Genomic DNA, 13,655 nt, shown 5'->3' on the forward strand with positions numbered 1-13,655 from the left:
TTTTAATTCAAAGCCTTTGGAAAATTTCTGGGGTTTTTTTTTTTTTTTTTTTTTTTTTTTTTTTGTTAAATCCCACATAAACCTGCATTGAATAACAACTTTAAATAAACTTTAACTTGACTTTCAGCTGTCCTCTTGCATGTCATGTATCCATTATTTTCTCTCTTTCAGTCATTGTCACATCGTTGAGCAATTATTTTCCTCGAAAGTAATAGTAGGTTTTCCTCTGACATGCAGAACTGGTTTGACATATGGTAATCATCAACTGACACCAGCTCTGTTTGCACAATTCAACAAAAGTGAGCGGCACAAACATTTTAAAAAGCTGGGTGGAGAATATTTTGGGACCTGCAGCGTCTTACAAAAATAATTTACAGTTTGCTCACAAGTTTCAGTGGGTTTTATTTGGATTTTATGCGATAGGCAAACACAAAATAGTACGTAATTGAGAAGGGGGAAACAAATACTACATGACTTACAAATTAAAATTGTGTGTAGTGTAAATATATTTTGTTTAAAGATATTTCAATTACAGCTGCAAGTCTCTTGAGTTGTGTCTCTGCCAGCTTTGCACAGAGACCTTCAGAGTTTGGAAATATTGTTGGAAACCTTTGAACGTGTCAATGAGTTTCTTCTTTCCTGCCTGCTGTGTTTCTTCTGCATTCTGCAGTTTCTCCGGGCACCTGCACTGGATTTCATTTAGAGACAGGGTACAATGGGGTTTAATAAAAATACACTAAAAGTTTGTAGTGTTTATTTGTGGGGAAAATAATGGAGGAGAGTCAAAAGAGAATGAATACTTTTGCGAGACGTCTTTTGGTGTCGCACCTGAGCGAAGCCTGTGTCGGTACGCAGGGTTTTTGATACGCATAGTTGCCCCCACCCAGAAACAAGGGGGGGCTCACTGCGACGTCCCAATCACGTGACTGTCCCATCGGTGAGGGCTCCTCCCCCCACCCCCTCTCTGTCTCTCTGTCTCTCTCTGTCTCTCTCTCTGTTCCTATGCACGGCCAGCGATGCTGAGGCTGCGGTGAGAGATGAGGAGTTGCTGCTCCGGCGCGTAGAGGCGAAAGTTATGGCACGGCCATCCTCCTCCTCCTCGCAGCAGAGCAGCGCGTCCCGCAGCAGTTTGTGCCACAGTCCCGCACCGGGAGCGCGCATTGCCTCTCCAGACACGCGAGAAATCCCCCTCACGCAGCCCGTCAAATCAATCTGAGTGGGGGGAAAAATAGGTCTGAGGCGAGTCGGCGGCGACAGGAGAGGGACGTTTACAGGTATGTGTCGCTCCTTATTATAGGAACATTATCCAGAGCTCTTTTAACTGACAGCAACATTTTAGTCGTGCTTTTGCTGCCCCGACCCGTCATCCTCTGTGACCCTCCAGTTATTTATGTGCTCCAAACTTTTCACCCACATTGAAGTCTGTGCTGAGTTTTGGCTCTTGTTACAGAATGACATTGCGATTTTTTTAAAAATATATATATTTAAAGTGTCTCTGTGTTTTTTTTTCTTCTTCCTTTTTTAGATTATTCTTTCAGAAGTGAGTAAGGGGCGCAATGTAAGAGGCCAATAAAGATAACCGACCCGCAGCTGCGCACGGTAAGAGCACCCTGTTCTCTCTCTTTCTCCACCCCATAATAATGCGGTTTTGTGCTTTGCTCCTAAGAGACTAAGCCTGCAGCTTACAGCTAAACACCTTTTATTCACTACACAATCTGATCCATAGGTTTTCGGAGTCTCAGCTCCAAACTACAGCAGTTGTCAAAGTCGCAGCCTCGTATCCGAAGGACTGAAAGAGGAGAAAATGGCTACAACAAAAACACCATCATAACTCATTGAGAGACAACAAATAGTTAATTAAAAACAAAAGAAGAAGAAAGAGTTAAGGCATTAATTAATCTGCTCAAAAGTAGGTTACTGGCAGGTCTGAAAAAGCCCGGGTCCACTACTACTATGAGTAAATAAGTATGATTTATGGGCTGGATGGCCACTTTTGTATATAAATATCCACTGGAGCTCTGCTCATAAGTCTGTAAGTAAACATTTTCAGACTGCAAGTTCAGTTGGAGATCTTTGGATTCATTTGACAGCAGCAACATGAGGAGATTACAAAAGCCAGCCTTCCATAGATACATTATATAACTGATTTTCATTTGATAATGAGATGCATGGATCATTTTCTCTGATGTAATCCAGTACTATACACTGAGTGTTTTTGCAGTGCCAGAACTAACATGTGCAACTGTTGTGGACGGGTCCTGTTTCTTGACCTACTTTCTTGAACACGTTACTCTGTCAGAAACTAAGTAGATCAATAGGAATGTATGTATAATTGAACTGAAACGACTTTTGTTCCAAAGCGCCTTGAGAAGACGTGTTATGAATTAACTCCGTACAAATGGAGTGAATTGGAGACGCTGTTTTCCCTGCTTTAGCTCTTAGCCCTTCAGAACCTCCTATTTAAGGAATGACGCCTTTTCAAAATTCGAGTTGTGCCGTCAGGTTTGCAGCTCCTTGCTTGAGGACATGCCGGTTCAGAAGCAGCTTTCGGCAAAAATGTTATCAATGATTGCTGACTTTTCTTCTCAGTCTCTGAGTGCTTCCCCCCCCCCACCTGCACAGATCTTTCACGTTGAGATAATGAGAAATGCAAATTAACAAGACAAAAACATGTGAATACATGAAACCCAATGAACCTGGTGAGTTGGGTTGTTAAGGTTGACATGATTATCCCAACTTCTCTTTGCTTTTATGGTGGCTTTTTATGTTGCGGGCGTGGTGATGTTCCGCACTTGAAACACTTGCAAAACTTGGAGAGGGCATGTCTGAGCACAGGAAGCATGGTTTTCCTGTCTTATCAAACATTTAATGTCAGTGAAGGTAATTAAATTCATCCTTGATGTCCTTTTCTCTTCTGGACTGAAGATAAATATTTTTAATTATTCCTGAGAAGTACTTTCTTAGAACTGGAACCACATACGCCTGCAGGCGTAAAGGTTATGTTTATTAGTGGTTAATTTGATGCAGTGCTATGAAAAGCATGTTTTTTTTTTGTTTTTTTTTCAAATTTTTTACCAAACAACTTTTAAAATAAAGATAGCTGAATGAATACGAAAAGCATTTACAACCAACCTGAGCCTATATAAACAAGACTGTTTCCATCTTGTCAAATCATAAATTTTATGCTGAAAGATTATATTTTCAATACAGTCCCACATCTGATTATTTCCTCAGGTCAAGAAAGTTTTTGTAACCTATGTGGCAACATTAAGTAGACTAGAATTTTTTTTTACAAATTCTCCAACACATAAAAAGCAAAGTTATTGACATGCTTTAGTCCGGACAGAGTTACAGTCCGTACAGGTTCTCATTTCCTCTCATTGTTGCATCGTTTTTCTTGCAGGTTTGAAGCTGAACTGGTTGCATCCGCAGTTCCAAGTGCTCTTCACCAATCCTTAGAATGAGGCTATAGGACTTCTGAGTCCTTTCTTCACCTGCAGTGCCTTCAGGGACGGCGCCGAGACAGCATTACAGGTATTCCCAAAAACAAGCTGAATGCTATTCAGAGTATTTTTTGCGATACAGAGAGAAGTTGAGTAGCTGAAAAGCAAGCTGCGGTGGTTTGTGGTGTCAATTTTGATGTGATCATTCATTTATCTCATGTTTCCCCTTGGAGCGTTGATTGTACTGTTTGATCAGTGAGCACCGGGTATTTCCAGTTCAAGCTGATGGGATGAGAGTGGTCAATTGTAATGACTAAAGCTACAACACTGAACTTTGTTACTTCTTTGATATGACAGGAGGGAAGACTTGTTGGTCCGGTTCTTCCTGTACAGAGTGAAGATAAAAGATTCCCCTAAAAGACGGGCGATTAATTCATTCAGCTTTTTGTGTTTATTTATTCATTTGTCTGACACTTAGGTTTTCCCCCAAATACACAGCAAAACTGGTTTTCGAATGGAAAAAGAAGAGTGACCCAAATGCCGCAACCGTTTTGTGGGAAATGAGGACTTTCTTTTAAAGTCAAATATGTGAAATGAGTTGGAACAGTTTTGATACAAAAAGTGTTCAGAAATCCTGACAAAATTATGCCAGAACCTTTTTTGGTGGGTTTGGCTTTGAAAGCTACCAAGAAATGCGAAACTTCCCCAGATATTGGTGAGGTTTGTAAAAAATATCACCTTGTAGAAAAAATGTTTCAATTAAAAGATCCTAAGTTGAAATTTATTAGGATTTTTATTCTGAAGATGAATAGAGCCGGCCCTGTCTGAATCTCGCAGGATATGCTTTTGTAGTCGTAGCTTCAAAAATAAGTCTGAGGAAATTTTCTCCCCTAGTGACAATTTAATTTACCCTCCATTGACTATAGTTGTTCGCTGTAAAACGTGACAAATTCACTCATTGGTACGCTCATAAAACAAGTAAGAGTTTGTCTTTTATCTTCGTTTTTGTTGCGTTAGTGAAGGTCGTTTCCCACCAGAATAAAACTTTGTGCTTTAAAACTTCCTTACAACAGACAGGGGCTTTTAAAAGATTAAATTCGTGTTGAAATTAATGTTTTTGCATAATTATGATCCACAGAGCTAAAAAAAAAAAAAGAAAAACATTTGACGTTTTACAGATTTCCTCTGTTTGTTATTTAAATGTTTAAATGTTTTTTTATTTATATTTAAATGTTTCAGATTATCAACCAAAATTTACATCATGTCTTCATTTAATAAGGAAGAAAGTTATGTAATCAGTCTCTCCTACTGAATGTGAAAGAATAGTTTCACCCAGTCTCTATCTTATTGCTGAAACATTACCATTGACTTCAGCTTAGACAGGCTTTGGATGTAGTTTCAGGTTCTTTTGTGACCTCCTTGATTAGGTCACTTCTCTCGCCATTGTCAAGTTTCTGTAGCCAGATAATGTCAGGTTCTGTTTAAGCCAAGTTGGGTGTGTCTCCATTGGAAGTTTGTTCCTCACTATGTGGATGTGAATATGGGCAGGAATATGGGTGGGAGTGTGGGACCGTGAGCATGTTGTCTTGCAGAAAGAAGATCCCAGGTTTAAATCTCCATCTGGGGTCGTTCTGCTTGGGTGTTTGCATGTTCTCCCTATGCTTGAGTGGGTTCTCTCCGGGTACTCCGGGGTCCTTCAGGCCAAAAACATGACCGTTAGATGAACTGTTCTGCTCCAAGTTGTCCTTAGGTGTGAATGTGAGTGCACAGTTGTTTGTCATGTGTGTCTCTATGCTGGACTGCGATGGACTGGTGACCTGTCCCGCCTCTCACCCAGTGACTGCTGGAGAGATAATCCCACCTCTCCACCCCCTGCTCCACCTCCATGACCCTATAAAGATAAATGGGTTTATACACTGGAAAGATAAATATGAAGTGATCACCTTATACATGCTTAGGTTTATTCTGGTTATTAACTTATTCTAACACAGAAACCTGTTTGCTGTTAAACATTAAGTGTGACAAAAAGTAGAAGAAATAGTTGAGGTGGTAAATACTTTTTTTTTTTAACAGCTCTATAATTTCAGATTTCTTCTACTTGAGACTTAAAGAAAATCCAACTAAGCAAAACCGAGTGTCAAAAGCACACGACCCCACAGCTTAAAGTATTTAGCTTTTACGACTTGTGCAGCAGTAACTATAACTAGAGGTAAAATATTGATCCATCCTGCACATCAGCTTGGAGGAACTTTAGCCTCTGAGCAGCTTCAGGTCTGGGATGTGAAACTGTTCACTTCTGATCATTACAAACACCAAATCCTCAGCTCAGAGACAGGACTTTTATTTGATCTTTTACAAAAATGAGCCGAATATAAAATAAATCCGTGTTTTGTCACGACAGTTTGAGTCTCAGTTGTGTCGATAGAACTGAAGCATAGCGTGGCCTTATTCACTGTATGCTTGTCTTTTCTACATCTAAGTGTCAAAAACAAGAAAATAAGCTACTATATATAATGTTAACATTTAGGGAATATTTAACCCCTTCAGTTCCTCTGAGTGTCTCTGTCACTGCAGTGGACCACAACTTTTTTTTTTTTTTTTTTTGGCAGACTGTGAAATCAGTTTAGCATTCAGGACTTTTTATGTTGATGTTGAAACTTTGACTTTCAGCTTAGTGGCTCCATGAGTCCTGTTGGGCTAGAGCCAAAACCTTTGGCCATACCGCCTGTATCTTCTCTTGATTAGTGAGATGTCTGCAGTTTGTAGATGATGATAAACTAAATCAATTTCTCTAGCTTGCAGGTGTCATAAACTATATCAATGTTTGCAGTCAGCAGTCACCAACAAACACTTTCAGAGCACAGCTACCTGCTGCAGCCATGGGAACAGAAAGCACACCCCCTGTTGTGCTTTTCTACTTGTGATCAAGTGTTTAGCAGAATCTGAAATTACTGCAATCCCTTCTTGTTCGTAAGCTAATCAACAACTCAAAGCCTTCATCTGGATGTGGCGAAGTTCCAACAAAATAAGGAGGAAAGAAGATCTAGGTGGCTTTAAATGTGACAGTGTTGTTGGTGTCACACAGGCCGAATTAATTAATTCAACAAATTAAGATTAGTTGCACCAGTATCTTCTGTGGATTACTCACAGCTGCACCAAAATATTTAAGAATAAAACTCATAATATAACACATCGTAAAATCATACCCCAGTAGGTTTAAAACTAAAAAAATATTATGTTTTTTTTAAGTATTTGTTTTACATCTGAGAGGAGAGTGTTGTGTGGGAGATGGAAATTGCAATTTCTGTCTGTCTGTCTGTCTGTCTGTACGTCTGTAAGTCTGTCTGTATGTCTGAACGTCTGTCTGTCTGTACATCTGTCTGAACGTCTGTACGTCTGTCTGTACGTCTGTCTGTACGTCTGTCTGTACGTCTGTCTGAACGTCTGTCTGTACGTCTGAACGTCTGTCTGTAGGTCTGAACGTCTGTCTGTAGGTCTGAACGTCTGTCTGTACGTCTGTAAGTCTGTCTGTCCGTCTGTCCGTCTGAATGTCTGGCTGTACGTCTGTCTGTCTGAATGTCTGTCTGTACATCTGTCTCTACATACGTACATTGTTTTGGAAATAACACTAAATTAGCTCTAAGCTAACTATTAGGATTAAATAACAACAATTGGTATGTGTTCAAACAACCAGTTCACAATGCTAAGCAGAAGTGAAGATAATCTATTATTTGTAAATAAGATTTTATTAAATGATTTTCTGAATTAGAAATCAATAACCTTTTGGTCAGTTTGACCAAAACTGGTAGCGTTGGTCAGGAAAACCACAGACTCTGGACCTCCTCTGCTAGCAGCTGGAGGAGCATTGACACGGTAGCTCCTACTGACGTTCCTCCTCTCAGCTCCAGGGATGGAGTAAAGACACGGCTGCAGACTTGTTTTATTGGCCAGAACACAAACACTGGATACACAAACAGTAATCTGATGATACTTAGGATCCTGGGTTACTTGGAACAATCTTTGTCTACACCCTGCTAGAGTTAAATACTCCGTATGACATCACAGAGTTTCCTTTCCTGAAGCTCTTCCTCTTCCTGCCCCTGGATCTAAAAGTGGGCTAATACAGTTCATTCTCGGATTAACAGGTTTTAAACCAGATCTTTGTTCCCTGTAGTTCAGGCCTTCATGACTGGAGGCATGAAGGCCTCCAACATCAACTGCTTAGTTGATGTTGGAGGTCAGAGTGGAATGAACAGACTACTTTTAAATGAAAGAAAGACATCAGTTGCTCAAATTACCAGTCGCTATAACCGAGATTAGCTGAGAATATAACCTGAACCCACAGCACGTCACACCTTGAAGCAGATAGGCTGTGGTAGGAGAAAACCACACAGAGTAGTGCTGTTGTTGGGTGAGAACTGGAAACTGAGGCTACTTTTCACATAGGCTCACTGACAAATTGACTCTTGCACGAGTTGCTCAACAGGTTGTTGCTAGGTAGCCAAAGAGTGAGTGAGTTAGTTGATGCCACCCGCCCTAGCTAGCTGTGAGTGGCTGAGCGGCTAATGCCTTTCCTCTGCATACATCCCCCAGAATGCTTTGCAATTCTGGATCGGAGTTCAGTAAAATTATTGAATACGCTATTGGACGTATGTTGGTTATGTGTTTACTACATATTTTATTGATTTATCGTCTAGCCCTACTTCCACCTGAACACAGCTGCTTTTTATTTTTTAATTTCAGTTTGAAATCAATTCAGCCTTAAATATGTTTTCCCTCTGCGGCCCTTTAGTTCACTGTCAAACCTTGTTGTCAAGCTCATGGACTTTGTTCCCTTTTCGTCACATTCTCCTTTAAAGGTCTTAATGTAGAGCTGGACTCGACAGTCTGCCAGCATCACAGTCCAAAGATGACCCAACACGCGTGTGCTGATGCAATTGTGCTGATTTAGCAATAAGCGTTTTCGTCATCGACTATTGTGGATTCCAGATGTGGAAAACCTCACAATAAACCAAGTTCGTTCTGGTCAGAGAGGCACATGGAGTCCTTCAGAGGCAAATAAACCAGAGGTTGTGATGTCTTGTTGTAAAAATAGACTAGCCAGTACCGTCCTGCTGTACCTACTGAATAAGGCAAAGTGACATAAGATCAAATATTAACTATAAGCTTTTGGAAAAACCTACTAATGGATGAATTTTGAGGATGAAGCGTCATGTAAAGACATCAACAGAATTAGAGAGTGATGCCTTAAAAAAAAACTGACTGTACACATAATTTATGGGTAACTTCATCATCTATAATTATCCTGTGCAAGGATTTTGGATGACTGGATGACTTTAAATGGGCAACATTTTTTTCTGCTTGAATGAGCTGCCCTACATTCAACCCTGAAGAAATGTGTGCATGCATAAAAACTGAGCAGAGTAATCATAAATTCTACATGTGTGACAGCAAAGTTGTGTAATATTTTTGGTGCAATGAAGAAAATATTACACAACTTTGTAATAAAGTTGTGTAATATTTTTACACAACTTTAGGGCATAGCTAAAGGGCACAGCTCTCCGATGGCTTATGAAGATAATGAGTCAATGAGTCATGAAAAAAAAAATGTCATCCATTCATCCATTGTTTATATCCAAATGTCTGTGCCGCATCGCGGGGAGGCTGGTCTTTGACGGAGAGGCAGGTCAGCCATGCCCTAGACTTTGATATCCGATAGATGGATGTTTTCTTATGGTGATCATAATGAATGAAGGTTTGAGGAAATCCAGTGATGGGCCGCCTCTCATCTGCCAAGAGAGGAATTGATTGAAAGAGTTTCATAAGACACAAAAAGCTCGGGCCTGAAAAGTATTTTCTCAGTCTTGGTTTGGTTTGTGAAGCAACGGAGAAACGGGTCATCAAAGCTGACCTTGCATTGTGTCCCAAATCCAAACTGCCAAGTAGGATTGAGATTCAGGGGCTGGCTTTACTGCATAACCACGAATCCCCACGATATACCAAGAGGTGGCTTGCAAAAGAGTTTATATACATATGCACATAGATTTTCTGCAAACTGGAAGTACTAAATAACAACTCAGTTTTATTCTTAGTCTATAAAAAAACAAGAATATGCAATCAAATAATTCCCCCATGTGTGCCAATTTACAGAAAAAAAACGTCAAAAAGTCTTTCTGTACATGCTAAAGTTAACAATATGCAACCATTGATGTGACTAAATTAATACTAATAGAGATTTGTAACATAAAATGTCATTCATTGGTACTTCTTTTAACTTACAAAGTACTTCTTACAGTTTTGTTCCAGTTTAGTCTGAGTACTTCGCTGTGGTTGTAATGTTTTGCTTCATTCTGTTATTCTCTATAAGAATAACATAAAGTTTAATTAGTGTTTAAACGGCAGTGTTATGTATCTGCACAATTAAGTAGTTACCTTCAGTTACAAAAATGCTGTATATATATCAAACATAACTTAAAGGAAACTTGACTTCGCAATTTGAGTCCTTGAATTTGGGCCTCTGTCTCTTTAAGAAGCTCTTTCTCTTTCTGACACTCCACCGTCCACGCGTCATCACAACAATGTTTCTCATGATGCTGCTTATAATCATTCTTAGGAGTGGTAGGTCATATGAACTTGGTCATGTGATGAATTCAGCAGGTGTTTGCTATTTACTGCTGCTGCTGCTAGTCTAGTGGAGCTGTTTTTGGCAGAAACAATTTTTGCAGAAACAATTTTCTATGGTTGTTTTTTGTGTTTGGCATCCGTCCACCTATCCAGATCAATCAAGGGCTCCTCCAGCTGCCATTGGCCGAGAGGCGGAGTACGCCCTGTGTGGTTAACATTGATTAATTATTATGCAAAACATGGTTTCTGTTGTTTAATAAGGCTTGTTAAAGATCTCTCAAAGTCCTGGGAGGAGGATTCTGGGAAAGAATATTCAGAGAAATTATCAAAGCAGTCCAAGGTCAACCATGGACTGCTGGTGGTCAGACTACAGTACAGTCAGAAACACAGCTTGTTTCTGTGCATCCTCTGCAGAAACATGTCACTTGGGAAGGAAGACAACTCTTGCTAAGTCATGGATACTCTCAAGAATACAATTACTGTCCAATCTGAAAATCCCAATAGGGATATCTATTTCTTGCTGATAAAGTTTCATGGCAAAATGTGCAGATTTATGAGCTTATGGGTTTTGCAAAGCTTTATGCAGCATTTCATCCATCCTGCCCTTATAAACGACAGTGCTTTTTATTATATTCACATCTTATTTAAGCAGAGGTTTTTCTTCTCTGTCATATAGAAATAAAGTAATCAGGACCAAAGTTTGGGATCATTGTTTTGCTCTCAGGCTTTAAACCACAAACTTTCAAGATATGTTAATTGTTTTTCCAAAATACATCTTCCAAGCTATAGAATATTCTAGAAATATCTTAGCATTGCACAACATCTGGAATTATAATTAGAACAGTGTTAGCACTATCATAATTACGTATTGGTACTTTTTGGATTCATATAACTACTATTGATACACACCATCTACTAACATATTCAATAAATTAGAATCTGCATTGTGATGAGTTAGAAAACAGTAACCTTTTAAGTGGGTATTAAACATGCTTTTCATTAAGTTAGTTTCTGTATTAAATTTTATTTTATTGATCACATATGATATTGTACTCTTAGTGCTTTAGTCTTAAGTGAAAATCATCACAACTAATAGAAATAGAGACTTAAAAGCAGACTGTGTGTAATTAATCTGTATTACGTGTTTCACATAGTGAAATTAATTTCTGAAAATAAAATAACTTTTCAATAATAGTCTTATTTCTTGAAAGGGTTGGTATGTTTTAGAAGTTGATATGCAAAGTTTATGGAAAATGGTGGGAAAGTAGTAATGATGAGAAAAGGCAGGAAAGAGTCAGGAAATGTTTCATTCAGTATTGCATGTGAATATTCTGCAACAGCATTGCAGACAAATGTTTTAGGCACGTTAGTTAGCACCGATGATAAAGATGTAAAAAAAAAAATACAGAAACAAATAAAATCCTAGAAATGTGAGAGTTTTATTATTATTATTATTATTATTATTATTTTTGTTTGTTTGTTTGTTTTATTGTGTTATTGTTTCTCTGTGGGTAAAATTAATGTAACAAGGAGTCCTGGGTCTGTCAGCATCTGTGAAGAATGGGACAGATAAGAACATGGCATTTGAGAAAAGAGGATGTGTGTGGATCTTTCCAAGTCAGAAAATGGCCTCAAGAACAGCTGCTGATTGAAAAACCTGCTCCTATCTATAGTCGGAGCAGTAATCCAATTCTTTAAAGCAAGTGTAATAGTGATAGATGAGGCTGGACAAAGTTTATCCTGCCACCACAGACAGCAAGGAGGAGAGTCAGAGAGAGAGAGAGAAAAATCTCCAGAGTTAACTTTCAGAGAACCGCAGCCAAACGAAGGGTGTTTGAGGTCACAAAGTCTCCATGAACTTAACCACTCTAAATGCTAATAGAGCAACATTTCTGCTGCGTTTTCTGACTTGGCCTGCAGTGCACTAAAGAACAACACAAATTGATGCCTAACCACTTTTACTGATTTGCTTTTTAGATCGTTTGATGTGACATAGTGAAGAAATTCTGTTACAGAGCTAATTCTTTGTTGATTCACATGGGACAAAGTTTAGATCAATCATTACATTGTATTCCTAAAAAATTTTATTTTTTTGGGAAAAACTAAAAAAAAAAAAAAAAAAAAAAACAGAAAGTTAAAATATCATCAGCTCCATGTGCAGAGATCATGCTGCCCATGCAGTCAGTCAACCTCAGAGTATACATAATTAAATATTTGCTCCTGTTGAGACACAGACTCATATAATATGAAGGCTGCTCAGACATTCAGACAGGCGGCGGGGAAAAGTCACTGGCCTTGCTTGCACTGTGACTGTCAGGATTTATACATTAGTAGAAATTCTGCGACTTATGTTTTTAATGCTTTGGATGGAATTTAGAAAATGTGACTGGAGATTTTAAAAACTGAAAAACATTCAATACTCTGCTGATTATTTTGTTTATACATGTATTCTTCGTTCAAAAAAGGGTTTGATTGCTGTTTTTTGTGCACCTTTTTAAAAGCTTTGCTCGATTAAGTTATAAAGGCTTAAAACAAACACAAACGATCAAGAACATAAAAATGTTCAGCTCATCTTGATGAGCTGAGTCTAAAAGTAGCTTTTCTGTGCCATTTTGATTTTTTTCTCTTTTTTTTGTGAGTCACATGTTAAAAACACTTCTGCCTTATATGAGCTGTGACGTGTCACAGGGTGAACGATGTACTTTGCCGGTGCAAGTTGAGTAAATTTGTTGCTATAAAATAATAATTATTAGTGTGATACAAAATGTTATCTGCAAAATCACTTTGAATGCAAACATTGTGTTGCAAAACAAGTAATTCCTGCTGATGTAGAGCTCACATTTTTGAAATATGACGGCTCAACAATCTCATTATGTTGTAAATTGGTGAAGAGTGAAGGAATCTGGGCTGTAAGTGTTTCTTCTGTGTAGCAGCATAATGCTGAGGTAAAATACTACAGCCTTATAATTCCTTTAAAATCAATTTGATCTTTTTTTACATCAAGGATCTATTGTAATTTACATTTAAATTATGTAATATATATTCATGGAATACTTTTGATATTTACACAGAATAAACATCAGCGACCATGTGGTGATAAATATTAAAAGATATATTGTGTACATACTTTTAAAATTTTGCATAATAATCAATATCCGTTTACTTATTTTTCTATTTGCTTCCAGTGAAACAAAGGCCACCATGAATCTGTTCGGCAGAGACGCCATGACCACAAAGAAGGAGAAGGAGAAAGAAATTCAGTATGAGGAGCCTCCAGATGGAGGCTGGGGCTGGATGGTGGTGCTCCATTGTTTCCTGGTATGATGAACTTACCCAGCTTCTTTTTTTTTAATTTTTATTTTTGTTTTACATTTTATGTCACAATTTGTCACTAAAATCCCAGATGCTTCCAAAATGTCTGTAATTACTTTCAGACCTCTAATGTTTCCATCTAAACCAACATAATTGATAAATAGCTCAACATGAATATCTGACCACATTGTATTTGTTTTTTTTTTCACCTCATATCGTCTATTCAGTGTTGTGGTACTCGAAGTTGGTCTTGGTCTTAAGACCGGTCTTAAGACC

The 13,655-nt window shown here is 38.4% G+C and overlaps 1 protein-coding gene across 1 annotated transcript in view; it reads left to right on the forward strand.

The window, feature by feature from the left end:
* Positions 1–988: 988 nt before the first annotated feature.
* The window catches only part of slc16a4 (solute carrier family 16 member 4), a 35,652-nt gene continuing 22,985 nt past the window's right edge, over positions 989–13,655 (forward strand). Inside the window, exons 1-4 of the mRNA XM_015030928.1 lie at positions 989–1,274; positions 1,526–1,599; positions 3,404–3,534; positions 13,253–13,385. Of these exons, the coding sequence (XP_014886414.1) occupies positions 13,269–13,385 (117 nt within the window). The 5' untranslated portion in view covers positions 989–1,274; positions 1,526–1,599; positions 3,404–3,534; positions 13,253–13,268. The remainder of the gene's footprint in view (positions 1,275–1,525; positions 1,600–3,403; positions 3,535–13,252; positions 13,386–13,655) is intronic.

The sequence above is a fragment of the Poecilia latipinna genome, unplaced genomic scaffold (genome assembly GCF_001443285.1).
Source record: "Poecilia latipinna isolate Pla-1442-1.1 unplaced genomic scaffold, P_latipinna-1.0 Scaffold196, whole genome shotgun sequence".
NCBI lineage: Eukaryota > Metazoa > Chordata > Actinopteri > Cyprinodontiformes > Poeciliidae > Poecilia > Poecilia latipinna.